The sequence below is a fragment of the Rhinolophus sinicus genome, linkage group LG06 (genome assembly GCF_036562045.2).
Source record: "Rhinolophus sinicus isolate RSC01 linkage group LG06, ASM3656204v1, whole genome shotgun sequence".
Lineage (NCBI taxonomy): Eukaryota > Metazoa > Chordata > Mammalia > Chiroptera > Rhinolophidae > Rhinolophus > Rhinolophus sinicus.
The window spans coordinates 1,859,972-1,884,539 of NC_133756.1; the positions used below are offsets into that span (position 1 = coordinate 1,859,972).

The following is a 24,568-nucleotide window of genomic DNA, read 5'->3' on the forward strand; positions in this document are numbered from 1 at the left end:
AATAAACAGCACTTACCAAAGCAAACTGCTCAAAATACTCCAAAAAGTACTGCATGCATCCTACTCAGAAAAGGTTGTGTAGGAAAAAGACTCATGGTTTTCATGAAATACGAAATAAGGCTCAGAAAAATAGTCAAAACTAAGGTCTTTGTAAAGACATAGTTTTTACTCTGGCCTTTAGAGTTCTATGCTTACTTTCATTCTCCCTAATTTCTTTTACTTTTAGTACAAAGTGTGTTATACCTAGTATTGTACTGAAAAGTTTTAAAACAAGAAAGGCAAAATTACATAAAAGGGCCCAAAAGGACAACCTTCATAAAGAATCATAAAATATAGTCAAGTACCTTTGCTGAACAGACTCATTTTCCCTTATAACGAAGTATAACACTTACCACCTCTGCCAAGGCTGAAATGACTTTGCCCAGAGTTGTAAGAGACTTATTAATATTTGCTCCTTCCTGAAATCAATTCCAAACACAAAAGAATTATGATGAAGAATTTCTCCTATTGCCACATCGCATATAACAGATAAAATACAATTAGCCGTATGCTAGCATTATTTGTTTATTTATGACCACGTATTCTAAAAACCTCCTTTCATCCTCCGTCTGCCCCCTCTCCCCCATAACACGCCGGACCTCTTGCTTAACGCACAGTCCTCCAGTATCTTCGAGATGCCTGTGCTCCGGAAACTTACAGATCTGCGTTCCTCCCACAGTCACTAACACGAAACTTCTGCTCTTGGTAAGATCTCTCTAGAGGAGCACATGCTGGTTCTCACGTCTGGATCTCATGTGTCCTCCTCCCATGACCGTCCCTCACTTTCACCTAGCCAAGTTCTGCCTGTTCCTCAAAACACAATTCAACTGTCACCTGGACCATGAAGTCCTCCGTAATTATTATGTTATAAAACTTATCCTTCCATCGACGTTATAGACCAGATATCGGCAGAATTTTTCAGTAAAGGTTTTGTGGGCCATACGGCCTCTATCACAACTTCTTAACCCTATCACTGTAGCACGAAAGCAGCCACAGACAATAATAAATAGATGTGGCTATGTCCCAAAAAGTTTTATTAACAAAAACAGGCAGTGGGCCCGATTTGGCTTACCGGCCATGTTGGCTGATGTATAATACAGAACAATTAATGACTAAGCCATTTGTTTGGTAAAATAAATACCTTTAATCGCGTCCCTTTGGCACCAGTTGAATCAGCTCGTTCACTCCCTGCTAGATCCACCAAACTGATTTTACTGACCTGGAAAAGAACCATAACATTGGGACAATTCAAAAATAAGCAACATAGAAGCAGAAAACATTTAGAGGCAGGAAATTAAAAGATTAAGACATGGAGAAGACTAAAAATATTGATTAGGGTTCTTATATATGACATAAAAAGACAAAGACAATATTTACTTTTTGTCAATTTAAAGAGCACACACAAAAGTTCACAGCAATTATCTTGAGACAAAAGTTATTTTAGGATAAATATATTTTACAATGGTATGTCATAAAAATATATAAAACTCTGTAGCCACTATGGAAAACAGTATGGAGGTTTCTCAAAAAATTAAAAACAGAACTATCCTATGATCCAGCAATTCCAGTTCTGGATATTTAGCCAATTAAAACGAAAATGTTAACTCAACAAGATATATGTACTGCAATATTCACTGCAGCATTATTTATAATAGTCAAGATATGAAATCAACCTAAGTGTCCACTGATTGAAGAACAGATATAGTAAATGTGGTGTATATGTACAATGGAATATTATCCAGCCATAAAACAAGAAATGAAATCTTGCCATGTACAATAATATGGACGGATCCTCAAGGCATTATGCTAAATTAAATAAGCCAGACAGAGAAAGACAAATACTATATGACCTCACCTCTATGTGGAATATTTAAAAAACAAACAAACAAACAAACAAACAAAAAAGCTCATAGATACAGAGAACAGATGGGTGATTGCCAGAGGCAGGGCGTTTTTGTTTTGGTGGGGGGAGGGGCATAGGTGAGACGGGTGAAGGAAGTCAAAAGGTACAAATTTCCAGTTATAAAAAAAATCTGTAACTGTTTATATAGAAGGATGTTCACTAGACTTCACAATATATTTCACAATATATACAAGTATCGATTCATTATGTTCTACACCTGAAACTAATATAACGTATGTCAAATATACCTCAATAAAATTTGAAAAATAACATATATGTAAAACTCAACATTAAATGGTATATTAAAAATGAAGCTTCCAGGAACTAGAACTCTCAAACACTGATTGTGGAAATGTAAAATGACATAATGATTCACTTTGGAAAACAGTTAAGAAGCTCAACATACTCATATACCTACCATAAGATTCCACCACCCGACCCCTAGGTATTAACCAAGAGAAATAAAACCAAATGTCCACATAAAGACTTGCACACAAATGTTCCCAGCATTTTCATTTGTAATGATCAAAAAAGGATACAATTTAAATGCCCATCAACAAATGAATCAATGAACAAACTGTGATATATCTATACAATGGAATACTAACCAGCAATGAAAATGAACTAACTATTAATGCACACAATATAGGTGAATCTCAAAATCATTATGCTAAGTGAAAGAAGCCAGGCAAAAACTAGTATACCATATGATTGAAAAATATAAAACTGGAAAATGTAACAGCCATAGGGACCGAAAGCAGATCAGGGACTACCTGAGGACAGAGGTGGAAGGAGGGATACACTCAGATTACAGAGGAGCATGAGGCAACTTTGTGGGGTCCTGGAAATGCATATTATCTGGATTGTGGCACTGGTTTCACGGGTATATACACATGTGATCCAGTTTTACACTTTAAATATGTGTGATTTATTATACTTTAGTACCTCAATAAAGCAGATAAAAAAATAAAGCTTCAGGAAAGTTTAGACAAAAGTATCCAAAATGGATTATCAAGGAAGCCATGGTTATGGAATTAACATTACTATTTTTGTAGATTTGACATCATGGAAAAAGAAAAAAATGCTTTCACATAGGATGTTTCTTGGTGTCATTTGCACGAATACTGACTACTACATAGCATTAATACTGTAACCTCTGGCTATGTAGTTTCAAGTTATTTGATCACCTGTATGAAGAATATATTTTTAAAAATAATTTTCAGCTAAAAACAAGTCACCAAGCAAAAGGTAACTCTAGCTTTCAGTGATACCGGTATCATAAAGTACTCAGCTTATAAAGCAAAGGCTCTTTTATAACTGCCAGTACAATAAATCTAACTTCAGATTTCAAATCCAGCTGTATGCGCGTTGCTGTTTGCGACGCTTGGTGCTCGGTTGCTCAGTCTCCGCTCCCTGGTTACTGTGACAGCCTGTCCCTTCCTGGAGCTCAGGACAGATTGGGTGAGTGCCCATGTGACACGTGCCCAAAACCAAAGACAAGTATGAAGTGAGATCATACAAAGTAGCAGATAAAATGGGCAGCACCACTATTTCCATGTGGGATGAAATTGGAGGTCTTACACAGCAGGGGATATTACCTGGTTGACCAGGGGGTATGCATCCATGAAAGGATGCCTGACACTTTATACTGAAGGGGTAGAAAACTTCAACAAATTGGGGCATTTTGTATGGTTTATTCAGAAGGGCCGAATTTCAGTGAATCCAATCCAGATTATAGAGGACAACAAAACAAAGGGGCACATAGTGAACAGAGGAAGAATTCCATGAATAGTAATATAGGTACAGGTACATATGGACCAGTGGGAAACGGGGTTCCAACTGGCCCAGAATCAAAGGGAGACCAATTTTCTTATGCTGGTAGAAGCAATGGCCGGGACCTATAAACCCACAGCTACAGGAACAGCTAATCATCAGTCATGAGCACAGTAAGTGACAGCAGGGACCCTCGCAGAGCCTTTAAAAGATGACCTATGCCAAACCACACATGTGGTTTTTAAACTACATGCCCTATGTGAATACTTATTGCACTTTTATTTATTGTTAAGTGTGCAAACTGTGTTCTTTATCGGTTTCCTCTGATGTTTATGGTTTGTTTATAAGAATGGCTTGTTTTTATAGCAAAACTGTTAAGCTGCTCAAGTCTCCCACTGAAGAATGGGAACATGCTGAAAAGTAGGGCCACTTATTTTTAGAGCAAAAAAAGTCTTTGGATATCCCCTAAAACACCTGCACTGTTTTGTGGGTGAGTTAAGATATCAGCATTACAGCCTCTATGAGTCTATCTTCTGCATACATTTTGTAATATTTAAAATAAGGCTTCATGGGAGATGTTCTGTGTTAAATTCAGATATTGCAGCTAAAGCAATAACCACCGAAGGAACAAGAACTTGGTCAATGCTAACAGGGACTTGTGAGTATTTGTGACTCCACGAATGATTGACTTCTTCACTAAGTGACTGTCGTCATGATTTTCCAAGGACAGAATCATCCTAAACTCTTGTTTGAGTACAAAAAAAAACATTCTTTACCAGAACTATGGAATAGTATGTGATCTTTAGTGTAACAAGTGATTTTTAGAAGAAAGCTACATTTATTTCATTTTAGGGTAGTGCTATTAATATTTGTTATATCAACTTTGAGCATTTATTTTTTGAAACTATAATGTCAAGTATAAAGGCATAATTTGAGGGGGTTATAAAGTCATAATAAACATTGATCTAATTATTTTTTTAAATTATGAGAGATAAACATTATAGTGAAGGCAATTCAAATTGAATTCATGGAGAAATATGCAGTCTTAAGTTATAGGGTCCTAGGTATTTGCAAAAACTCAGCCTGGGAGTAAAAACCCTAGGCATAGGCACTAGATTTTATTTGAAGGGGATGGTAGTAGGGGGCGGATTGTATGTGTGTGTTTTCAAAGTTTCTGAACACAATTCATAAAGCCTTATCAGCTAAAGACAGGGGCTCTCTCAAAAATGTGAACACAGTTTTATTCAGAAATGTAAAGGCCGAGTTTGTTTATTGTTATAAATGGTCCCCAGTTCCACTTTTTATTGTAGGGTGGATAACTGATAAAATTTTCCTTTGTTAGAATTCAACTCTTTTCAATACTATCTTTGGAATAAAAAACATGCATTAATGTTTTAAAAAGGTAAAAAATTAAAATCCAGCTGTATACTACTTAGGAATGTAGGCAGAGTAGAAGTCAATATAAATTTATTATTAACAAAAATAACAATAACATTAACATTTATTAAGTGGTTACTCTGTGCCGAGCACAATTATATGCACTTTACCTATATTAGTACTTAATCCTATGAGGCTGGTGAAACTAAGGCACAAAGAGGGTAAGTAACTTGCCCAAGGTAACACTGCTGCAAGTGGCAGAGGTAGGATCTGAAGCAAGCCGTTTACCTCAAAGTCCACTGCATTTAACCATTAAGGAAAATGAGAAATTAACAAGCAAAGGTACTCGAAGAACATCAGAACTGCTGTGCAGTTCTTTATTTTCCAGGAACAAAACACAGCTTGTCTGCTTCATCATTTGCTTAAACATTTAATCCCACAGGAACACTAACAGAGCTCAAAAAAATAAAATGCACCAAAGAAGCTAGTAGGTAATTAAGAGGTTCCAGTCAAGAGGAAGAAAAGGAAGGATTTTCTCCCCACAAAACTGCTTAACTCTCTTGCATAAAGAAGTGTTCGAGAACCAAAGTCTTGGGTTGTTTTTTTCTTAACCCTATTTTTTATCTTGCAATTTCACTTAAGAACCTACTGGTTTAGGGTGGAATAAAAATGATAAGCAGAAAGTATAAAATACCCTCTGCTACGTAAAAGGGCAACTTTTCTCCCTTCCACAAAATGTAGAGGGCAGCAAGAGGAAACTTCTGAAAACCCCCACTCTCCACAACTCAAGCCCAGAGACTGAAGTTCTCCTACCTTCTCAGTGGAAAGGTTGGTCTCAGCATCATGTTTCTTCTGGGTGAAAACAATTGTAAACACAGCGTGGGAACGGCTACTTGTTTCATTCATGTTGGTAGCTGCCACTGTCCTAAATAAACATAAAGGTGACCACGTGACAACGGAATTCTTAGATGGAAGTTAAAAGGGACAGAAGGCTCCACATTATAGGCATAACAATCACAAGTAATAGCTTTAATTTACAGATTGTAAGACTGTCACACAAATTACTCACAATACATTTTATTCGTGAGTCTATCAAGTTACCCTCCAACTTCAAAGGTACCACATCAGAATCGTTTTTCATATTCCAACTGTTCCTTTAGAAACCACCAAGGCATTTAATTTTTACTCTCTATTAGGTGCTCATTTATTCCAGAATCAATTACTACCATAGGCACGTGATAAGCAACATTTCGCCATGACTTGACCAAAACCTAATAGTAAAACACAACCAAATCTCTAATGTGTCTCAGCAGTGCACTGTTTTGATGAGAAGAAAGATACCGAATTTGCTGAACCGCTCACTTCTCCAGCACAGCCAAAGCAAGGCTCAGAGGACTCCACCATGACAGCCCCTTTCATAGCTATAAATGTGGTCTCGAGCCCGTCACTGGAAGCAAAGGGCCTCAAAGTGTGCCAGAGACCGCAGGCATTAGTCTGTTTCCTACCATACCTGGCTTTGTTCCCAGCATCCATGAGGTCGGCAATGTCTGTGTAGGACGTGACCGCCAACTTTGACAGGTCCTCCACGTACGGGCCAAGAAGTGGGTGTTCACGCACACGCAAATTACCCTTATTTTTTGGATTCAGCAAATCTCGTACTCTTTCACAGTAAATTTCCATGTAGCTCACCTAGAAACAAATCAGTAGTGAATTAGGACTTAGAAAAAGAAATCCTATCAAAAGCTGTACAATTAGAGGTCAGTGGCCTCTACTGAGTGAAATGTCACAGTTCTAGTTCCTTTGACTCTATTAACAGCATGTCCGGGTGCCACTGAGAAGGTGAAAACCAGCATCTCACTTCCTCAGGACCATCTCGGCACATATGGCTACTACTTGCCTCAGGCAGAAAAAATGTGATTTTTAAATGTAGCAACTTATCAGTTATCAATTTTTTAAAAATGTACGCTGTTGTCAGTAATTGGGATTACTGTGAGCTTCCTCCAAAAGCTTGGAAACGAGATTTCCATTCATGTTAAAACCAAGGAACAATATCAATATTCCGGAGCAGGGAAGCTGGAGACTCTAATACTTTAAGACTGACCATACAGTGTGATTGGTTGTGGACAAAACAATCTCTCTACCAGAAAGGGTAATGGTTGGTCAGCACAGAACCCGACTGTGTGGCAGGACCTATCCAAGTGTCAGGGAGGGGAGAGGAAGCCCCGGACAATATACCTCGTCCCATCAGCAGGACCGTGCCTACCATGGAGATGAATGTGTTAGGCTCCCACTTCCTCACCTGCGGCAATTAAACACTTGTCTGATCAACTCCTCTCCCTCCAATTCTACGCTCACCAAAAAACCAACAGCATTCTAACAGGTCTGCCCACAGGGAGATAATATACCAGCCTTGCTAACATGAGTATCTGGTCTGGGTAACAGTTATTCCTCACAGCAAAGTAACAAACCAACATGCTGGTTTCATAACATCAATCAAATGAGCTTCACTCAAAAGTCTGACTTTGAAGGACGATGGTTCTGTTCCTAATATATCTACAAGATCAGATTTCTAAGCAAACAAGGCTCTGAACTGGGTAATAAATTCATCACAACAAGCCTAATTATGACGCCTCCCTGGGAATCAGACACTTTTCTATCACCAAGCTACTCAAGCAGATGATATAACTTCTGCATTTTTCGCCTTTAAATTTCTACAGACATATTTTCAGAGTATCTCCAATGGAACCTTACCTCCATTTCTATTGCCTTTTTCTTTTACTCAGTTTCAGATCTATTTTTATACTGTACTTCAAAATCAGTTTTCAAAAAATTGAGAATGTTGAAAGATAAAGTAATTGATCCATTATGGGAGTAAAACAACAAGACGACAAATAATTTTTCTAAAAGCAGGTCATCCTAGAAAGTGAGATGGTACTTTAATCATTCTCATGTACTTAAACTTTTATATACACTCCTGACTCCCAGGAAGACATTTTGTCTCTTGGGAAACTTGTCCCTTTTCACACAAGAATGAGACTCTGAGGACCAAACATAACCTGGTGAAGGTCGATGGGCTCCATCACTTATTCCCTGACGTGCAAATCTATCTAAAGCCATCACTGCGTCTTCCACTTTTGAACCAACCATAACAGACGCCTTTGGCAAATTCAATTCATTAAGCAGCAGGCATTTTCAGACACTTTCTAGGCACTTTCATATATCAGTAAATAAAGCAAAGGACGCTGCCCTAGTGAGCTTATGCTTCTAGTAAGGGAGACTGAAAACAAACAACAAACATAAAAAATAAGCAAAATTATAAAAGCAGGCTAGAATGTGGTAAGTACTATGAGAAAAAAAAACAAAGAACAGAGATCAGAAGTGCAGGGGTGGAGGTCAAGTTGCAGCATTATACAAGGTGGTCAAGGTAAGCCTCATTGAGAGGGTAAGATGTCAACAAGAGACTCGAAGGAGGTGAAAAACTTAGTCAAAAAAATATCTAGGGGAAGAAAGTTTAGGCAGAAGGAAAAATAAAATGTAAGGCCCCAAAGTAGGAACATTTCTTGGTATGTTCCAGAAACATCAAAGGCACTGTGTCTGGAGCTGGGTAAGGGGGAGAACAAGAAAGGAGGTAGAGCTCCCATAAATTTAAGGAACCACAGTATCAACTAGGGATCTACACCGCACTCCAAATAAGCCTGTGAACTGACTAATATGAAAGAAAATGGCTTCTTCTCTTATTGCCTACAAGCTCAAAACACTGTCACATAATTCAAAACAACAGTGACTAGATGAGACAAGCGATTTAGAGAATTCATTTTAACCAAAAAGATTTTTACAGCAGCACATTCCCCTTTTGGTGTTTGACGGTCGCAAAGCAAATCCTTTAAAATTTGTAAATTTATGCAACACTTTATAGGTAAAGAAAAAAACCCAAAGCATCTAAGTGGATCAGTGAGGAATTGTGTAAGTCCTATAGATAAATCATAACATATACATTTTTTTAAAAAAGCAAAAAAACTAGTTCACTTAAAAAGCAGCTTAATTTCTCAGAACAACAGCCTCATGTTAGTAACAGAACAGTATATATGGTCTCAGACAGCAGGTCCAGCTTCATTCTTTTGGATGTGGCTTTCCAGTTTTCCCAACACCATTTATTGAAGAGACTTTCCTTTCTCCACTGTATGTTTTTGGCTCCTTTATCAAAAATTAGTTGCCCATATATGTGTGGGTCAGAACACTTTAATCATATTCATTACTATGAAATTAAATACCAAAAATGGGAAGGTATAAAATAATAGCTTCATAAAGCACATGGGAAACAAGTGGAAATGTTTATAAAGTAATTCTATAAACCTCTTCTTGAAAGAGCTAGGGTATACAATGGCTGGAGAATAAATTTCTAGGACTACAGTCAATTATAAAGGGCGGGAGGGGGAAGAGATTTGATTATATGTATTTGCAAAACTTATGCCTGTCAAACATCATTACTAATAAATAACATTAAGGAGAAAGAGTTCACACAAACGAGTAAGAAAAACATTGGAATTCTAACATGTAAACAGACATATGCATTATTTACAATATTGTTCAACCACGCTAATAATCAAAGAAATGTGAATTTAAATAAGAGTGGGAAATTTTCCCTTATCAAATTGGCAAAGATCAAAGAAAAATACTAAATGTTGGCAAGGGCAAAATGGGTGCTTACACCCTCCTGATAGGGTTGAAAACTGGCACAGCCTTTCTTTCTAAAAGACCATCTGGCAATTCAAATGTATTGCTTGACAACCAAATACATACAAAGGAAATAAGTGAAAATAAATCCAGACTTATGAATAAGGACTTAACTGTAACATCATTCACTGAAACCAAAACTTAGAACTAGCATGTGTAAGTACAAAATTGGGGGATGGTTCAATAATTTGGAGCCATTTAAAAGTAACATTTGAGGCAACGGAATATGGAGGCCTCTGGTTTCAAACCACAGTTATACTCACCTCTACAGAATAAGACATTTCTTCATTGCAGTTGTCATTGATTTTTTCAAATAGTTCTTCACATAACTACAGAAGCAGAACGAGAGGTAAATCAGAGAAGCACTAAATTTGTCGCTAAACAAATTAGCAAGATCCCCTTTCTCTTCATTTCTCAAAATATTAATGGCATCAACAACAAAAGTGAATGCTTTGAATGAAATAAAAGGATAGTCTTAAGTACATTCTTCTTATCTATACTCTCCCTCAATAATAGCATCTCAATCACGTTCGCTTAGAAAGCAAGCCACATCCAGGGGAGGAATTACGTCTTACAGTGTTACGTCACTGACACATTGATGTGAATTCACCTCTTCACAATATACTAGAGTGACTGACTCCGCTGTCTGTATTATTACTGTAGCAGTCAAACTACTATTGAACTACATTTTGCACACGTATTACTAATCATGACATAAATTTTATTACATATTGTCAGTTACTATATACATTATAAATTCATACACACATAAATAAAGAGAATACATACTATTCGGAGGGGGCAAACAAAGGTATTTTCAAGAATCACTGACTGTATAAAACTTGCCCCTTTACCTCTGTCTTAAGACTCCAACCCCTTTAAGAGAGGCTACCCCACTACACGGTGACATTTCTCACAGAAAATGTTAATTTTTCTAGATCAGGAAAATTATAAAATTTCACTCTCCCTATTCCTTGCATTTATTTAAAATATGTGATATTTGAATAAGAATTAATAAAAATCTACTGAATTTTCATTTGCTATACATTTAGTAGTATCAAGGCAATCAATGTACATTTGGAAAATGAAAAAGCTGTTCGTGATTCTCTAGAAGTCTAAATAGTTTTCAGATTTATTATAAATGGCAGTTTCTAAATAATAATCGCCTATTAAAAAATCCATGCTTTTGTAGTAAAATAAAATATTCCAAAATCTTACCAGAAAAGAGATACATATGTAACTATACAAGAACTCCAGTAACAAATAAATTAAAGGAAAAGGAAGGAGAAACTAAACGTGGTGATGGGATAAATAAATATGACTATTTAGTATAACTTGCTATAAGCTACAATTACTTTATTGCCAAAGAAGTATTACATAGTTATAGTAAAAGCAGAGACCCCAGAACCAACTTGCCTGCATTTGGATTCTGGCTTTGCCACTTACTTAGGCAAGTGACATGACCTATCTGTGCCTCAGTTTCCTCGTGTAAAATGAGGGTAACAATAGCACCTACCTCTTAGGGTCATATGAGGAAGACCAGATGAGCTAGTATTTGTAAAGCACTGAGACCTGTGCTTGGCACATGGGGGGCGCTACCGAATGTTTTCTCTAATTCGTACTGTAACTACTGCTATTACTATAGACAGAGAAGGACAATTCCCAAATATATGTCTTAACACAGACATATTTTTTTAACAGAAAAAAATATACACTACTATGTTCATTTTTTTTTCTGAAAATTTCCTAATCTTTATTAATAATTAAGCATTTCAATTATATAGCTGAATTTAAATTTACAGTCAATAATCCACTGAAAAAGTAGCTATTGCTCCGTTATGTATTTTATTCTCAAAATACAGAGATGGTCGCACCAGGTCTGTAATAAAAGAACTTTTAAAATTAATTCCAAATATCATTAATAAAAACAGACCACATTCCTGTTATTAACAAAGGAAACCTTCTAAACACCTAAGTCACAACTGCTCTCTATTCCCTCCCAAACCATACGAGACCAAAACCTTAAAAAAAAAAAAGGACTGTTCAAGGTTAAAGTGATAGTATTAAGACAATACAAGTACCTCTCAGGCAACCAAAAAACAATAATAATCCCACTAAGAGATGCTCTCTAATATGCAACTTAGAAAAAAATCAGACCAACATTCACTAGGTGTCCCCAGGATGCAGAACAAAGCTTGTGACATACTATCGCTTTTTAAAGAAGCTGGTGACACTGCTCAAAAGATAAAATAACATGACACTGGATACACAGCAAAACCTTCACAAAACATCAACTTTCCCCACCTTTGAAGACAGACATGTATACATGTCAGTCTCGTTCACTAGACTGTCAACTCCACTAAGGCAGAGATGATTGGTCTTTGTGCTTGGTACATATGATAGTCCCTGAATGAATGTCAATTAAATAAAAATAATTGTTAAAGCCACTGAAGATGAAAAGTAATGGTGAGCAGAGGTTTTTCATTGTTTTTTGTTTCTTACCTGTGGAATGATGCCAGCTTGGCTTTCTTCCTGTTTACCCATCATAGTGTAAGATTTCCCAGCACCAGTCTGCCCATAGGCAAAAATACAGACATTATAGCCCTCAAAGGCATGTAAGAGCATTTCTTTTCCAATGTCATTGTACACACGGTTTTGAGATGCAAAACAGGGATCTTCGGGCTGTAAAGATTAAAAGGAGGAATAAATGACATTTTATTCCTATTCTTTCCTATCCTTATTTGATTACTTCTATAATAAAATAAAAGTGTTTGGAATCAGAATAGTCACCTAAAATATACTATATATTTTTTAAGTCCCCCTACACAGTTTATTTTTCTCAGTTTACACACACACACACACACACAGGCACTATCAGAGTTATCCAAGTCAGCCATACATAAAAATATCTACATGAAATTATCTAGCATGATAACATTTCATTTTCCCTAACCTCGCAAGTATCAATCACTCTTTCGCTCATAGGGAGCTCCAAGGAAATTTTCCTGGAAAATGGGACTACAAGATCAAAGGTCAAGTCCACATATAAAATACTTCTTTGAACTCGTTCCAGGTAGTGTGGCTATTTCTCAGTAATCAGCTTTCAGTGAAGAAAGTTTCCAATCCTTTGCCCAGGCCCTTCCCTTGCCAATTAGGCTTTGTCAGTATCCAACACAAAATAGGGGAAAAAAAAAAAAAAGAACCAAAATGCCTAAGAGAGATGCAGAAGCAAACTCTAATTTAGGAACAATCCAGCAGCCAGGAGACTGGGGGTCCTATACTTAGTAACAATATTGCCAAGGGCACTTCTCCATTCTCCTAGATGCTGGTAGTCTTTTTTTCCTTGTAGGACCTGCAGGGTCCTTCAAAACATCCAAAACGCACATGGTTCTCCTGTGCTGCACCAAGAGTACACTCACCGAGGTGTGAGACCAGTAGGAGTAGTCGAAGCTGAAGGACTTTGGAGCTTCCTTTGGGTTCTTTGGGTTAACAATACCTAGAGGATGAAAACATTTTGATTTTGTTAGTCACTCAGTTATCACATGATCTTTAGTTCAACATCATGTTATATGGTAAATTCAAAACATCCAAATCAGTAAATTCATATCACTGAATCTGAATATGGCAATCAAAAAAACAAAAACAAAAAAAAAATCACAATTTTAATAGGTGACCTTTATAAAGAGTAACATTCACTAGGTGTTACCAGGTTCAGAACAGAGCCTGGTGCACAGAGGTGTTCATTAAATATTTTGTGACTAAACTCTAGGTAAGTCGGCAGCCAACATCTGGAAATGGGTTATGTTACTATTTCAAAGTGTTTCATAAGGCTTCAGATATTTCATCCCATCAGAAATAAAAGTTAGAAAATTATTGAAATAATCCAGCCACTATTTAAAACAAACTCTTTTTAAAGCTCTTTCCTACTTCAAGAAAAGCATTTGGTAATGAAGCATTCATTGGATAGTCTTATTTCTGAAATCCACATTTGATAACTTATAATGTATGTATGTGTGTACATATGTGTATATGTGTATATCACAGACCACTAAATCTTCTGTCGAACATTGTAAATAGCAAAACTACTTTTTGCCTGAAAAGCATAAAGTCTCACTGCCCGTATGAAGTGATTTCTCACGTCATTAATCCAGTCCCACCCCACTCCAGGGACTGACTGCGAATGCTGAGGCTTAGCCTCTCTCCCTTTCTCATACACACAAAGCTCTGGCTCCTCGTATTTCACAAGGAATAGAATCCGTATAACATGTGTCATGAAATCTCCTCAAAGACCAGCTATCTTGACCAATCCACTTCTCTAAGGCAGAGCCACATCCCAGGGTATCAGTGAGATCAGGATTAAAAAATAAATCTGTCCGGGGCAGCTGCTGCTCAGGACACAAATAGCAACAGTTGCTACGGGGCTTGGGGCTTCGTTCTCTCTCCTGCTGGATTCCGCTGGGTCTGGCCACACACTCATGTTCCAAGCTCAAATGCTGACAGAGTATTATTAATAAGGCTCACACTGCACATCATCATGTGACAAGGAGACATAGTTCTAGACAGAACATCTCCCCACATACAAATGGTAACCTAAGAATGCTTCTAACCAAAAGGCACTGCATGTAAGAATGAAATAATAGCCAACATTCATGGCACACTTAGTCCAAACTGTAAGTACCTTCTGTGTACTAACCTATTTAATCCCCCCAGCCACTCAATAAGGCAGATGGTTTTACTATCCCCATTTTATAGATAAACCATCACAGAGGTTAAATAACTTACCCAAGGCTACAGAACTAGCTAGTGGCAACCCAGAAGTGAATGTGGAGAGTCTGGCTCTGGAGCCCACACTTTAAACCAAGGCACCCATCATTTCAATGTTTATTCCCTATAGGCAGCTGTTGCCACGGCAAACACTGGAAGGCATTTTTATGCACACATACGGATGTATAGGCACATGACTACCCCCCTAAAATAGTACCACAGGCATTGCCTAACTCTCCTTACCCATTTACAACCAGGAACTTGAGGATTATAGTTCCTACAACATGAGAGACCACACACAAACTCAACCAAGAAAACGGAAGTTGGGGTCACACTGCCCGTACCAGTTTCCAGATTTCAGTGACTCAGCAATAAGGACGACGAGATGTAGGATGTGACCTCTGAAGTAGTCTTCACCACTCAAAGACATGGTTACAACACACACCTCTAACCTCTAAAAATTGGCTGTCATAAATCTTAAGCCATGTTTCATTCAGTCGTTTAGCTTACTTGCTGGTGGTACCACTTATGCCAAGAACAACTTACGAAAGAGCTAGTTTTCAGATTCTACCCCTTTGTTCCCCTTCCCCTAGTAAAGAAAAAGAAAATCCACACAATGAGTAATTTCCTTGATTCACATAAAATCCTTTTCTTCTTCAATTTCCTTCTCCCAGATCTTTGAAACCTCTGAAACTAATGAACTATCCTAACTTACAGCTTCGAAACCAAGCTGCCTTTTAAATAACTGCCTCCAGACAACAACAAAACCCCTTTTAACATAAATAAGTAAATAAAAATATAATTGTAAAGTTATTTACATAATAGTTATTATCAAACAAGATTAAATTTAACTTCAATATTTAAAATGTTTTAATTCCTAAAGGAAAGCTATTTCTTTAAGACACCGTAGAACAATGCAAAATTCAATACTGTTGTTACCTGTTTAAGGAGAAAGTGTTACCATGTTTCCCCAAAAATAAGACCTAGCTGGACCATCAGCTCTAATGCATCTTTTGGATCAAAAATAAATGTAAGATCCGGTCTTATTTTAATATAAGACTGGGTCTGATATATAATATAACATAATACTGGGTCTTACATTAATTTTTGCTCCAAAAGACACATTAGAGCTGATGGTCCAGCTAGGTCTTATTTTCGGGGCAACACGGTACGTGTTTTAAGGAAGCTCAGAGGGCTTGCGTGATTTCTTTTAGGTTGGGTAGTAGTTATAGGCTTGTTTGTTTTATAGCAGTCTTTATATACACATTGTATTATCTTTAATACATAAAATACTTCCTAATAAAAGATTTTAAAACTCCAGAATTCTGTAAATGAGAAAAAAACAACAAAACAAAACCTGTTACAAGGATAAAATATTAATGACAGCACTTGAACTCATCAGAAGCCCATGAACTCCACTATTACTTCCAGGGACACTGAATTAGTATTTTCAAATATGCCAAAAGATTTTTCTTTCTGAATTAACAACAATTGAGATTTAACTCACTTCCTTGAACTCAATTAAGAAATAGGATGTTTCTAACCATTAATAGAAGGGGGGACAGTACATTTAACAGGAAGGATATAGGATTTAAACTTAAGGACCAGCATTCGTACTTTTTTTTTCTTTTTTCAAAGGAGTTTAAATGCATTTTATTTTTAGACACCCTACATGACATGCTTTTCTTAAAAACAATGCCTCCGCTCCAAATAAATCAAGGTCAAAATAAATGAAGAGATGACATCAGTCCCATTTATCCCAGTCCTGGTGTGCAGGTGAAAAGCAGCAGCCAGTTATGATGATAGGTGATAGATCCAAATCGCCAACTTTGCTAACATTTTTCCATTTCCAACCATCCTTAAAGAAAATCATATATGGGGTCACACCATCCTCACAGCAGTCCAGCAAAGCGACCACGCCACTTGGAGTGACTTGATTACTTTTAGAGGCTACAGTGTAGAGACTGGATTGGAGGAAGGCATGAATGGAAGTGTGGAGACCAACTACACAAACACAAAACTGCTGCAGAGTGTTGGGGGACTTTTGCTTGCCATTTGTGTAATGACATGAGAACTGCAACTGGCATTAGAAATCCATGAATTCCAGTATGTGGCATTTGTGGGGATGGGGAGAGAGAAAAGTCCATTCATGTATCAAAAGCACTGGCATCTCTTCATCCAAATTTTGTCTTACAATTTGACCCAATAATCAACGATCAAAATTTGAGTTGACCTGGAAAACATTTCTAGAAGACATTTTCATGGATTTTAGCAATGAAGAGAATAAAGTACTATAGAAGCTTTAATCTAAACAGCCTAAGTATCCAAGATTACTGTAGGGTGCATCTATAACTTGGGCACATAACAAACTCTGTAAGCCTCAATTTTCTAATCTGTACAATGGTTACAATAATACCAATACCTAACTTTATAAATTGTTGTAAGAATTAATGATTAATCCATGTCAACAGTTTTAGCTCAGGGCATAGCACAAAGTAAATGTTCAAAACAGTCTTTCATTTAACAAATATCTGCGGGCCTACCATGCCCCAGACCTGAAGGTATCTAGTGAACACCAGTCTCTGCCTTCAAAGCCCTTACATTCTAATCAGGAAGTCAGATAATTAACTAATAGAGCTAGTATAACCTGGGGAAGAAAAAGAGTTAGGAGATAAAGGTGACAGTGGTGGTGGCAAGCTGGTTATTTTAGATAAGAGTGGGCAGGCTGCCACCTGTGAGAAGGTGATATTTAAGCAGGGATCTGAAAGACATTTCGGAACAGGCAAGACTACCAGTGTAGCCAGAGGGTAAACAATGCTGAGAAGTGAAATCAGATAGCTAGTCAGAGGCCAAATCCTATGGGTCCCTGCGGCCAAGGTGAGGATTTTGATTTTATTCTAAAAGTGACAGGAAGCCAAGGAAGGATTTTAAGCAGAGGGGTGACAATCTAATGTACACTGCCAAAATATGACTCTGGCTCCTGCAAAGGAACAAGAGTGGGAGCAGAAAGACAGGCGGCGCCTATAGTATTGACTTGGACTAGAGCAGAAAGGGTGAAAAGTAACTAGATTCGAGATAGATTGTGAAGGCAGAGATGACAGGACTTACTGATGAATTACACACAGTTGGCCTATAAGAAAGACAGGTGGCAAGAGAGACTCCAGTATTTGTGGTCTGAGAAACTAAAAGAATGGGTAAGAATGAAGAAGAACCACTTTGAGTGGGCAGGGAGGGAAACAACAGTTCTGTTGAGGACTTGTATGTCTGAGATACTTCTTAGGCTTTCAAGGAGAGAGAAGTTAGCAGCTAGGCAGACAAGACTAGAGCTCTACAGAGAGGTCCAGGCTGGGGAAATGAATTTGGGAATTGTCACCTCAATGACATTTAAAGTCTTGAGCCTGGATAAAATCACGTAGGGAGTCTGTCTTTTCTGGAGACAGAGAAGAGATCCACGAGAAGAGACAAGTAGGTACTGGTTCACTTTTAACATAGGGAGGTGAGGAAGAACGGAGAATGGCGTGTGAGTAAGGGAGGCAACCAGGAGAGCACGGGTCCGGAGAGTTGGAAACTTTCAAGGAGGAAGTCAGTTATGTCAGCTACTGCTGACACAACGCTTACTATCACCCCCATCTTCTGGATTCGCCAGCGGAGGGAGTCTTGGTTCAGTCTCTTTCCTGACTTCCCTAGTAACTCATTTGCTCCACCTCACCTGGGCCTTGGCTCCCCATCACCTTTCAAATCTGGTCTGGCTTTAAGCTGTTTTCTTAAGTTCCCCTTCATCAATCAGAAAGGCCGCCTTAAAATTGAAGATCTGACTGTATCTTTTCCCACGTCCAAAAGGAAGATGATCCCACATTGACCCTCTCCCTAAACCTTTCACACCTTTCCCCTTCAAACTTTTTATTTCTCATGCTATAGCTGACTTTCAGACGTTAGGAGCTGAGGAACAGGACAGCATCTTCTACGTAAAGGCTTACCTGAACGCCCTTACCAAGATAAATGGAAACGCCTTTAAAATGACTATCATAAAGTGTTCCATACATTTTAGTTTATTGATGAACCACAAAGCCTCTTCAAATCAAAATGAGCCTTACAAAGTCTGTTAAGTTCCCTAGTTTTACCCCCTTTTCCCATGCCTTCTTTCCAACTTTGCTACTTCAGCATAAAGATGCAGAAATAATGTCTTAATTACTAAGTCCTAGAAAACAAGGCAGTCAAAACAAGAGCTGTACTTAAAAGCCTTTTACTCTCCAGAATAAATTTGTTTATCTAATATCTCCAAGTCTCCATGTAGCAATTATACTGTTGTTGGCAAACTACTAAAGATTTTGCCTGCACCTACAATTAACACACTGTGGCAACACTGTAACTTTATATTAACATTTTAAACATAGCATGTTTTGGGTTTGTTAAAAATCCCAGTGACGGGTGGGGGGGGAGGTGAGGGTAAGGGGGATCGAATATATGGTGATGGAAGAACTGACTCTGGGTGGTGAACACACAATGGGATTTATAGATGATGTAATACAGAATTGTACACCTGAAATCTATGTAATTTTACTAACAATTGTTACCCCAATAAATTTAATTAAAAAAAAAAAAAAAAAATCCCAGTGACATCTTCAGCACAAACTTCCTCTTCCAAAAGCTTCCTATACCCAAAATTAAGACAAATGGCACACAATAAAAGTACTTTGTATACCATATATATTCCAAATCCATAAGCAGCCCCCTCACTTCTGGAAATAATGTATTTCCAGAAATGTATTCAAATGGTACAAAGCATATTGCCGTAAGGTAGATGTGAGCAAAACACCTAAAATCATAAAGTTCCTTAATCATTTAAAATAAGACTCAGACTCCAAATCTTATAAACAGGGTAAGTGTACTACATATACGTTCAGTATATACTCAATCCCTTTGTATTAAAAATAAATATACAGTAGGAAAAACCCTACCAACTCTGTAGCGTCCACTGTCATCAACTGGGTATAAAATAAATACTAGCTAAAATAAACATTAAACAAATTCTCAGTTAATAATAATTCTGCTCTCCCTAAGCAAATTTTGAATGATTTGGAAGGGAGATGACGGGGAAGGCCTAGCTCCCGTTCAATCTAAGTGGCACAAAGATATCTAAACTAACAATAATACCCTTTTTAGTCACAATTTCCCTGCATCAAGAAGGGACATCAAAACAAATTTTAATCTCACAATTAAATTCGAATTAGACGTAGACATTCAGCATTACTATACAGAACAGGGAAACAATAACTATTTTGAGAGGCAACAGGTTTAGCACAGAGGGTAAGAGTGAGGGTTCTGGAACCAGACAGCAGGAGCTCATTTTCTAGTCCTCCCCGCTCCTAGATGTGTGACCCCAGGCACGTGAGCCAATATCCATCCCCTCCAAGAACGGGGAAAATAAGAGAATCTGCCACAGGACTATAGTGAGGGTTAAATGAGTCAAAATCTGTAAGTGCCTAGTCGTGCTTGGCACAGCTGAAGTGTTTCTTCTTGTTGTTGTTTCTAATTACTAATCGAGTGTTTTCCCCACTACAAGGCAATTTAAAAAGTAAAAGCTGCTTTTGTTTTTCCCTTCATCCGTTGTGCCTCAAGTTTATTCAGTTACACGTAACGCTCTGGTATTAGACCAGAACAGCGTCACAGGGAAACAGTAAATGGAGTTGAATCATTTCCTCACTTAGGCAGTAGCTTCTGCTAATTCTGGCCATACAGGTTTCCTATTATGCCAAAACAGAAAGGGCTTCCCGGACATTCCCCACCTTTCCTGGCCCTACCCCTCAATGATTTAGAAGTCTCTCCTTAATGCTTTCTTAACGGCCATCACACTGCTGTGATTATTTACCTTTAAGACAAGACTAAAAACTCTCTGAGAGCTCGGTGGCCTCCGAGCTTATGCTTGCTGAATAACAAAAACCTAATTTCCTAGAGATGCTCTCAAAAAACCTAATTCGTATTTCTTATTCCTACCAACTCTGTATGTAGCATTCATCCCTAAACAATACAACTAATAACTGGTTTTAGCCCACTAGAAATGCTTTTCATAAAATAAGTGCAATTCCTGATATATTACCGAAATGAAATCTAGGAATACCTACACTTTGCCTGTCATACGACCAGAAGTACTGGTCCAGTTCACGGTCCCATTACAGCACCCACACTTCACTGGGCAACAACCAAAGGCGGTCAGCACCATGTTACTGGCATGGACGTCTAAAAATGGACTCCAAAGCATCTTAAGAATTGCTAAGAAGGCATTAAAAAGAACAGAAAAAAACTGGGCACGGCTACTTTCCCCTTTGCAATAAACAATAAATGCACATAATAAAGACGCATGTTTGGATTTTAATTAAGGCAACCTTAAAAGACTAGAACAATAAGATGCAAAACAGCAAAGAAAGAAGACTAGGTTTCCTACAAGATTTTATCCAGTCTTCTCTCTTTGCTGTTTTGGAATCTAGATGTGAAAACAACTTATTGAAGTAACTGAAGGAGTTTCAATTATTCACTGTAATAAAAAGCAGTTCCAAACACACAATACCAAAGGCCTCCTCCAGCTTAGTGATAGGTTCAATTGTTTCTGCCTTTCAATTTACATTTCTATTGAATGCAACAATTTAGGTATCAAAACTAACCACAAAAAAACAATTTAACAAATCATTTTTCAATTACCATCCTATGGTATACCTGATTCCCTGTGAGCCTCACAACAACCCGGGGATAGCAGGCTGGGTAGGTCTCAGCTACATCTCCATTTACAAATGAAGAAGCTACGGCTCAAGTGTCTGGCAACAGAGGATGAGCTGAATAAGGTACCGATCATAAACGTAACAGAATACTACGCAGCCACTAAAATCATGCTCTGGAAGAATACTAAGAAACGGGAAAATGTACCCAATACACTATGTGAAAGACCAAGGAAGCTACAGAGGTTTGACAACGGAAGAGGCGAGATCACGCACAGACTAGTTTTTAGTCTAAGTGAAATGGAAACCATCTCAGAGTTCTGACCAAAAAAATAGTCTGACTTCCATTCTACAAAGATCGCTCTAGCTGCTCTGATGAGAACACACTGCCAGAGGTCAAGGGTTGAAGCAAGGCGGCTTGTTAGGAGGTTAGTGCAGGTGGTGGCTGTGAAGGGAGTGAAAAGTGGTCAGATTCTGGTACCCTACGGCAGGGCCCACAGGACCTTCCCATGGATTGGCTAGAGGATAAGAGAGAGAGAAGTCAAGGATATTACATGATTTTTGCCCTGGGCAACTACACAGTTGCTATCAACTGAGTTGAGAGCGAATGCAGGGGAGCAGGACTGGAAGAGGATCCATCCAGAATTCAGTTTCGGACACGTCAAGTTTCAAAAGGTTATTAGACAGGCAGGTAGAGACGCTAGGTCGACAGCTGCATGAACTGCCTTTAAAAACAATTCCTTCCCCACCTGTGTGGGGCTTACATTCGTTACAGCAGTCCTAAGAAATTAGTCTCAAGTGTCTGATAGTGGGGGATTAGCTAAGTAAAGTACAGCACATAAAATAATATATAGCCATTAAAACTCAGTTCTTGAAGAATACTTAAAAGAATGTGCTCAATAAATTAATGAATTGATAATACTCATATATAATAGTGGGTGTTTTACTATTTAATTTATAAGCTTTGTGCTCAGGTGAAGGAGAAAGTTATTTTCTGTATACACGTTTAGATCTTACTCTACATTCACTGATTCATCCATTCAGTCACTGAATGCTTATTAAACAGGCACTAGGCTAGGTTTAGAGAACACAACTGTAGAAAGACACAGTATACATGCTATTACAATTAAGTGAGATACAGCTGTAAAAATGTTATACGTATTAAGGTAATGAATACAAACTACAATAAGATGATAGGAAATACTTATTATTGAAATAGAGCACTCATTTGATAAGGTCACTTGTATTGCTAAAGGACATTAATGAGTAACATATTATTCTAAAACAAAAAAGTTAAACTCAATTTGTCCTTCAGGTGAAAATAAGCAGGTAGATTTAACCAGGGTCAGCCCTTGGATTAACTGTGATGAAATCAATTTAAGAATAAACTACACAAATTCATAATTCAAAGTCCATTCAATCCATCTTTATATTGATTTGTCACATGTTATTAAAAGCAGTGGATATATCACAAGAGGAAAACCATATTTAAGGTAATTTCCATAACATCTTCTAGCCAATCGCCTTGCTGCACTTTAGGTGCTATTCGGGATGATACATCCAGAACACTACGGAATTTCAAATGTTCAGTATTTAGAACACTATAGGTTTCGGACGTCTATTCTGAGTATTAAAATCTGTAATTACACCCCCCGAAAAAAAATCCTTTCCATAACATAAAACATACCTATTTGATGTATTATTCCTTTAAACACCTATAAAAAATTATTTTAAAATGTTTTTAAAATGTGGATATCTTTGATTGAATAATACCAGCATGGGCCAGGGAGCTGTGTCCTACACAACTAGCCTGAGAAACAAGGGCTTTGAACCGGGGTGGGTGGGGGGAGGTGGAAGAAAGAGGGGAAAAAAGGATTAAAAAAAGCAAGTTACAAGACAGTATATCTATATGTATATAATATATATTTACATCTATATACTCTACATAAATGATCCAATTACATAACAAATTGAATATGTGATGGTGCAAAGAAAAGATGAGAAGACTACCCAACGAGATGTTAACGGCAGCTTTCTCTGAGGGGTAAGATTAGGAGTGAGTCTGCTTTCTGCTTTGTGTTTTCTGAGTTTTCAATTTTTCAACTGCTTTTGTTTTGAGAATAAAAGCAGTATTCCTTAAATTTTTTTAATTGATTGGTTTATATCATTTATAGATATACTGAATAAATATGTTCAATAAATTGTTCTGAAACAGAGGGTAAGGATAGGTAGAACCTGTACTGTGACAGCTAACAAATATCTTTCTTTTGTTTTTTCTCTCTAAGTAAAGGTATTAAACTATGATGAAGATCAATGGAGTAAAACTGCTACCAGGGAAAACACCAGAAGATAATGCCTCAAACAAGAGTTAGAGAAATTGTCAGTATGTGGAAGGAACAGTAATATGCTACGACTATTTGCTACAAAAAAGTGGGACTTAAACAAGCCAGGCCCTCCCCAGACTCCAAGCCTCATTTTGGTCTATTTCAAGGATATTTGAAAGAAGATATATTCAGAAGAAAAATTATATATAGCAAAAGACAAGAGAAAGGAAAAGCAAATTCAATTTATTGAACACCTATTACATGCCCAAAACTGTTTTAGGTAAGTATAAGGGATATGAAACAGTCTCAATCTATTGCTTTCCCCATCAGGTTGTCTTCCTTAGGAGATACATTTTACGAAGTGAAGGATTGCTTATCCCTGCTTTGTCCAACAGTCCATGTCTGAAGTAAGGCAGTAAACCGGGGCCCTTAGAGCCAGACGCCAAGAAAATAAATAGCCCAAGATAATTAAAGAATGATTTTTTCCCCTGAACACCAACTTCAGCATCTTCCTAATATAAGGAAACGATGACGACAGAGGGAGCACCTACTGCTGTGAAACGACAGCTAAGTCAAAAGAACCCTCTTTTGTTCATGGAATTAACCAGAAGATACATCATCCTTAGCTGCTGTCCGATCCAGGGCTATAAAGACAAGCCCTAGCAGGTACTTGTGAAAAACTGTACAATCTGCAAAAGGTCATGTTTTCAATACCAACATGCCATCAAATTTTGTTCAGACAACCAGCCAACCCATTAATGACAAATGCCGGAAGTCATCTTCATTTCGGAAGTCACGGTGATGGGGCAAAGCTGAAGAGTTTCGATGACATGCTTATAACTCACCAAAAACAATTTTCTTTTTATCACATACGAAAATGTCTTGCTATGACACACCAAAGCAATCAAACGCAGTACAAGTTCAAAAACAGTGGAAAACAACAA

The 24,568-nt window shown here is 37.6% G+C and overlaps 1 protein-coding gene and 1 pseudogene across 19 annotated transcripts in view; one reads left to right on the top strand and one right to left on the bottom strand.

Moving 5' to 3' along the window:
- KIF1B (kinesin family member 1B) overlaps positions 1-24,568 on the bottom strand; it is a 130,533-nt gene that overhangs the window by 84,159 nt on the left and 21,806 nt on the right. For all 19 annotated transcript variants that reach the window (XM_019746689.2, XM_019746686.2, XM_074334070.1 and 16 more), the window contains exons 3-9: positions 13,246-13,322; positions 12,329-12,508; positions 10,090-10,155; positions 6,603-6,781; positions 5,906-6,017; positions 1,181-1,258; positions 393-458 (exon numbers count right to left, since the gene is read on the bottom strand). In XM_019746689.2, the coding sequence (XP_019602248.1) occupies positions 393-458; positions 1,181-1,258; positions 5,906-6,017; positions 6,603-6,781; positions 10,090-10,155; positions 12,329-12,508; positions 13,246-13,322 (758 nt within the window). The remainder of the gene's footprint in view (positions 1-392; positions 459-1,180; positions 1,259-5,905; positions 6,018-6,602; positions 6,782-10,089; positions 10,156-12,328; positions 12,509-13,245; positions 13,323-24,568) is intronic.
- Positions 3,420-3,930, top strand: LOC141572478 (SOSS complex subunit B2 pseudogene; annotated as a pseudogene).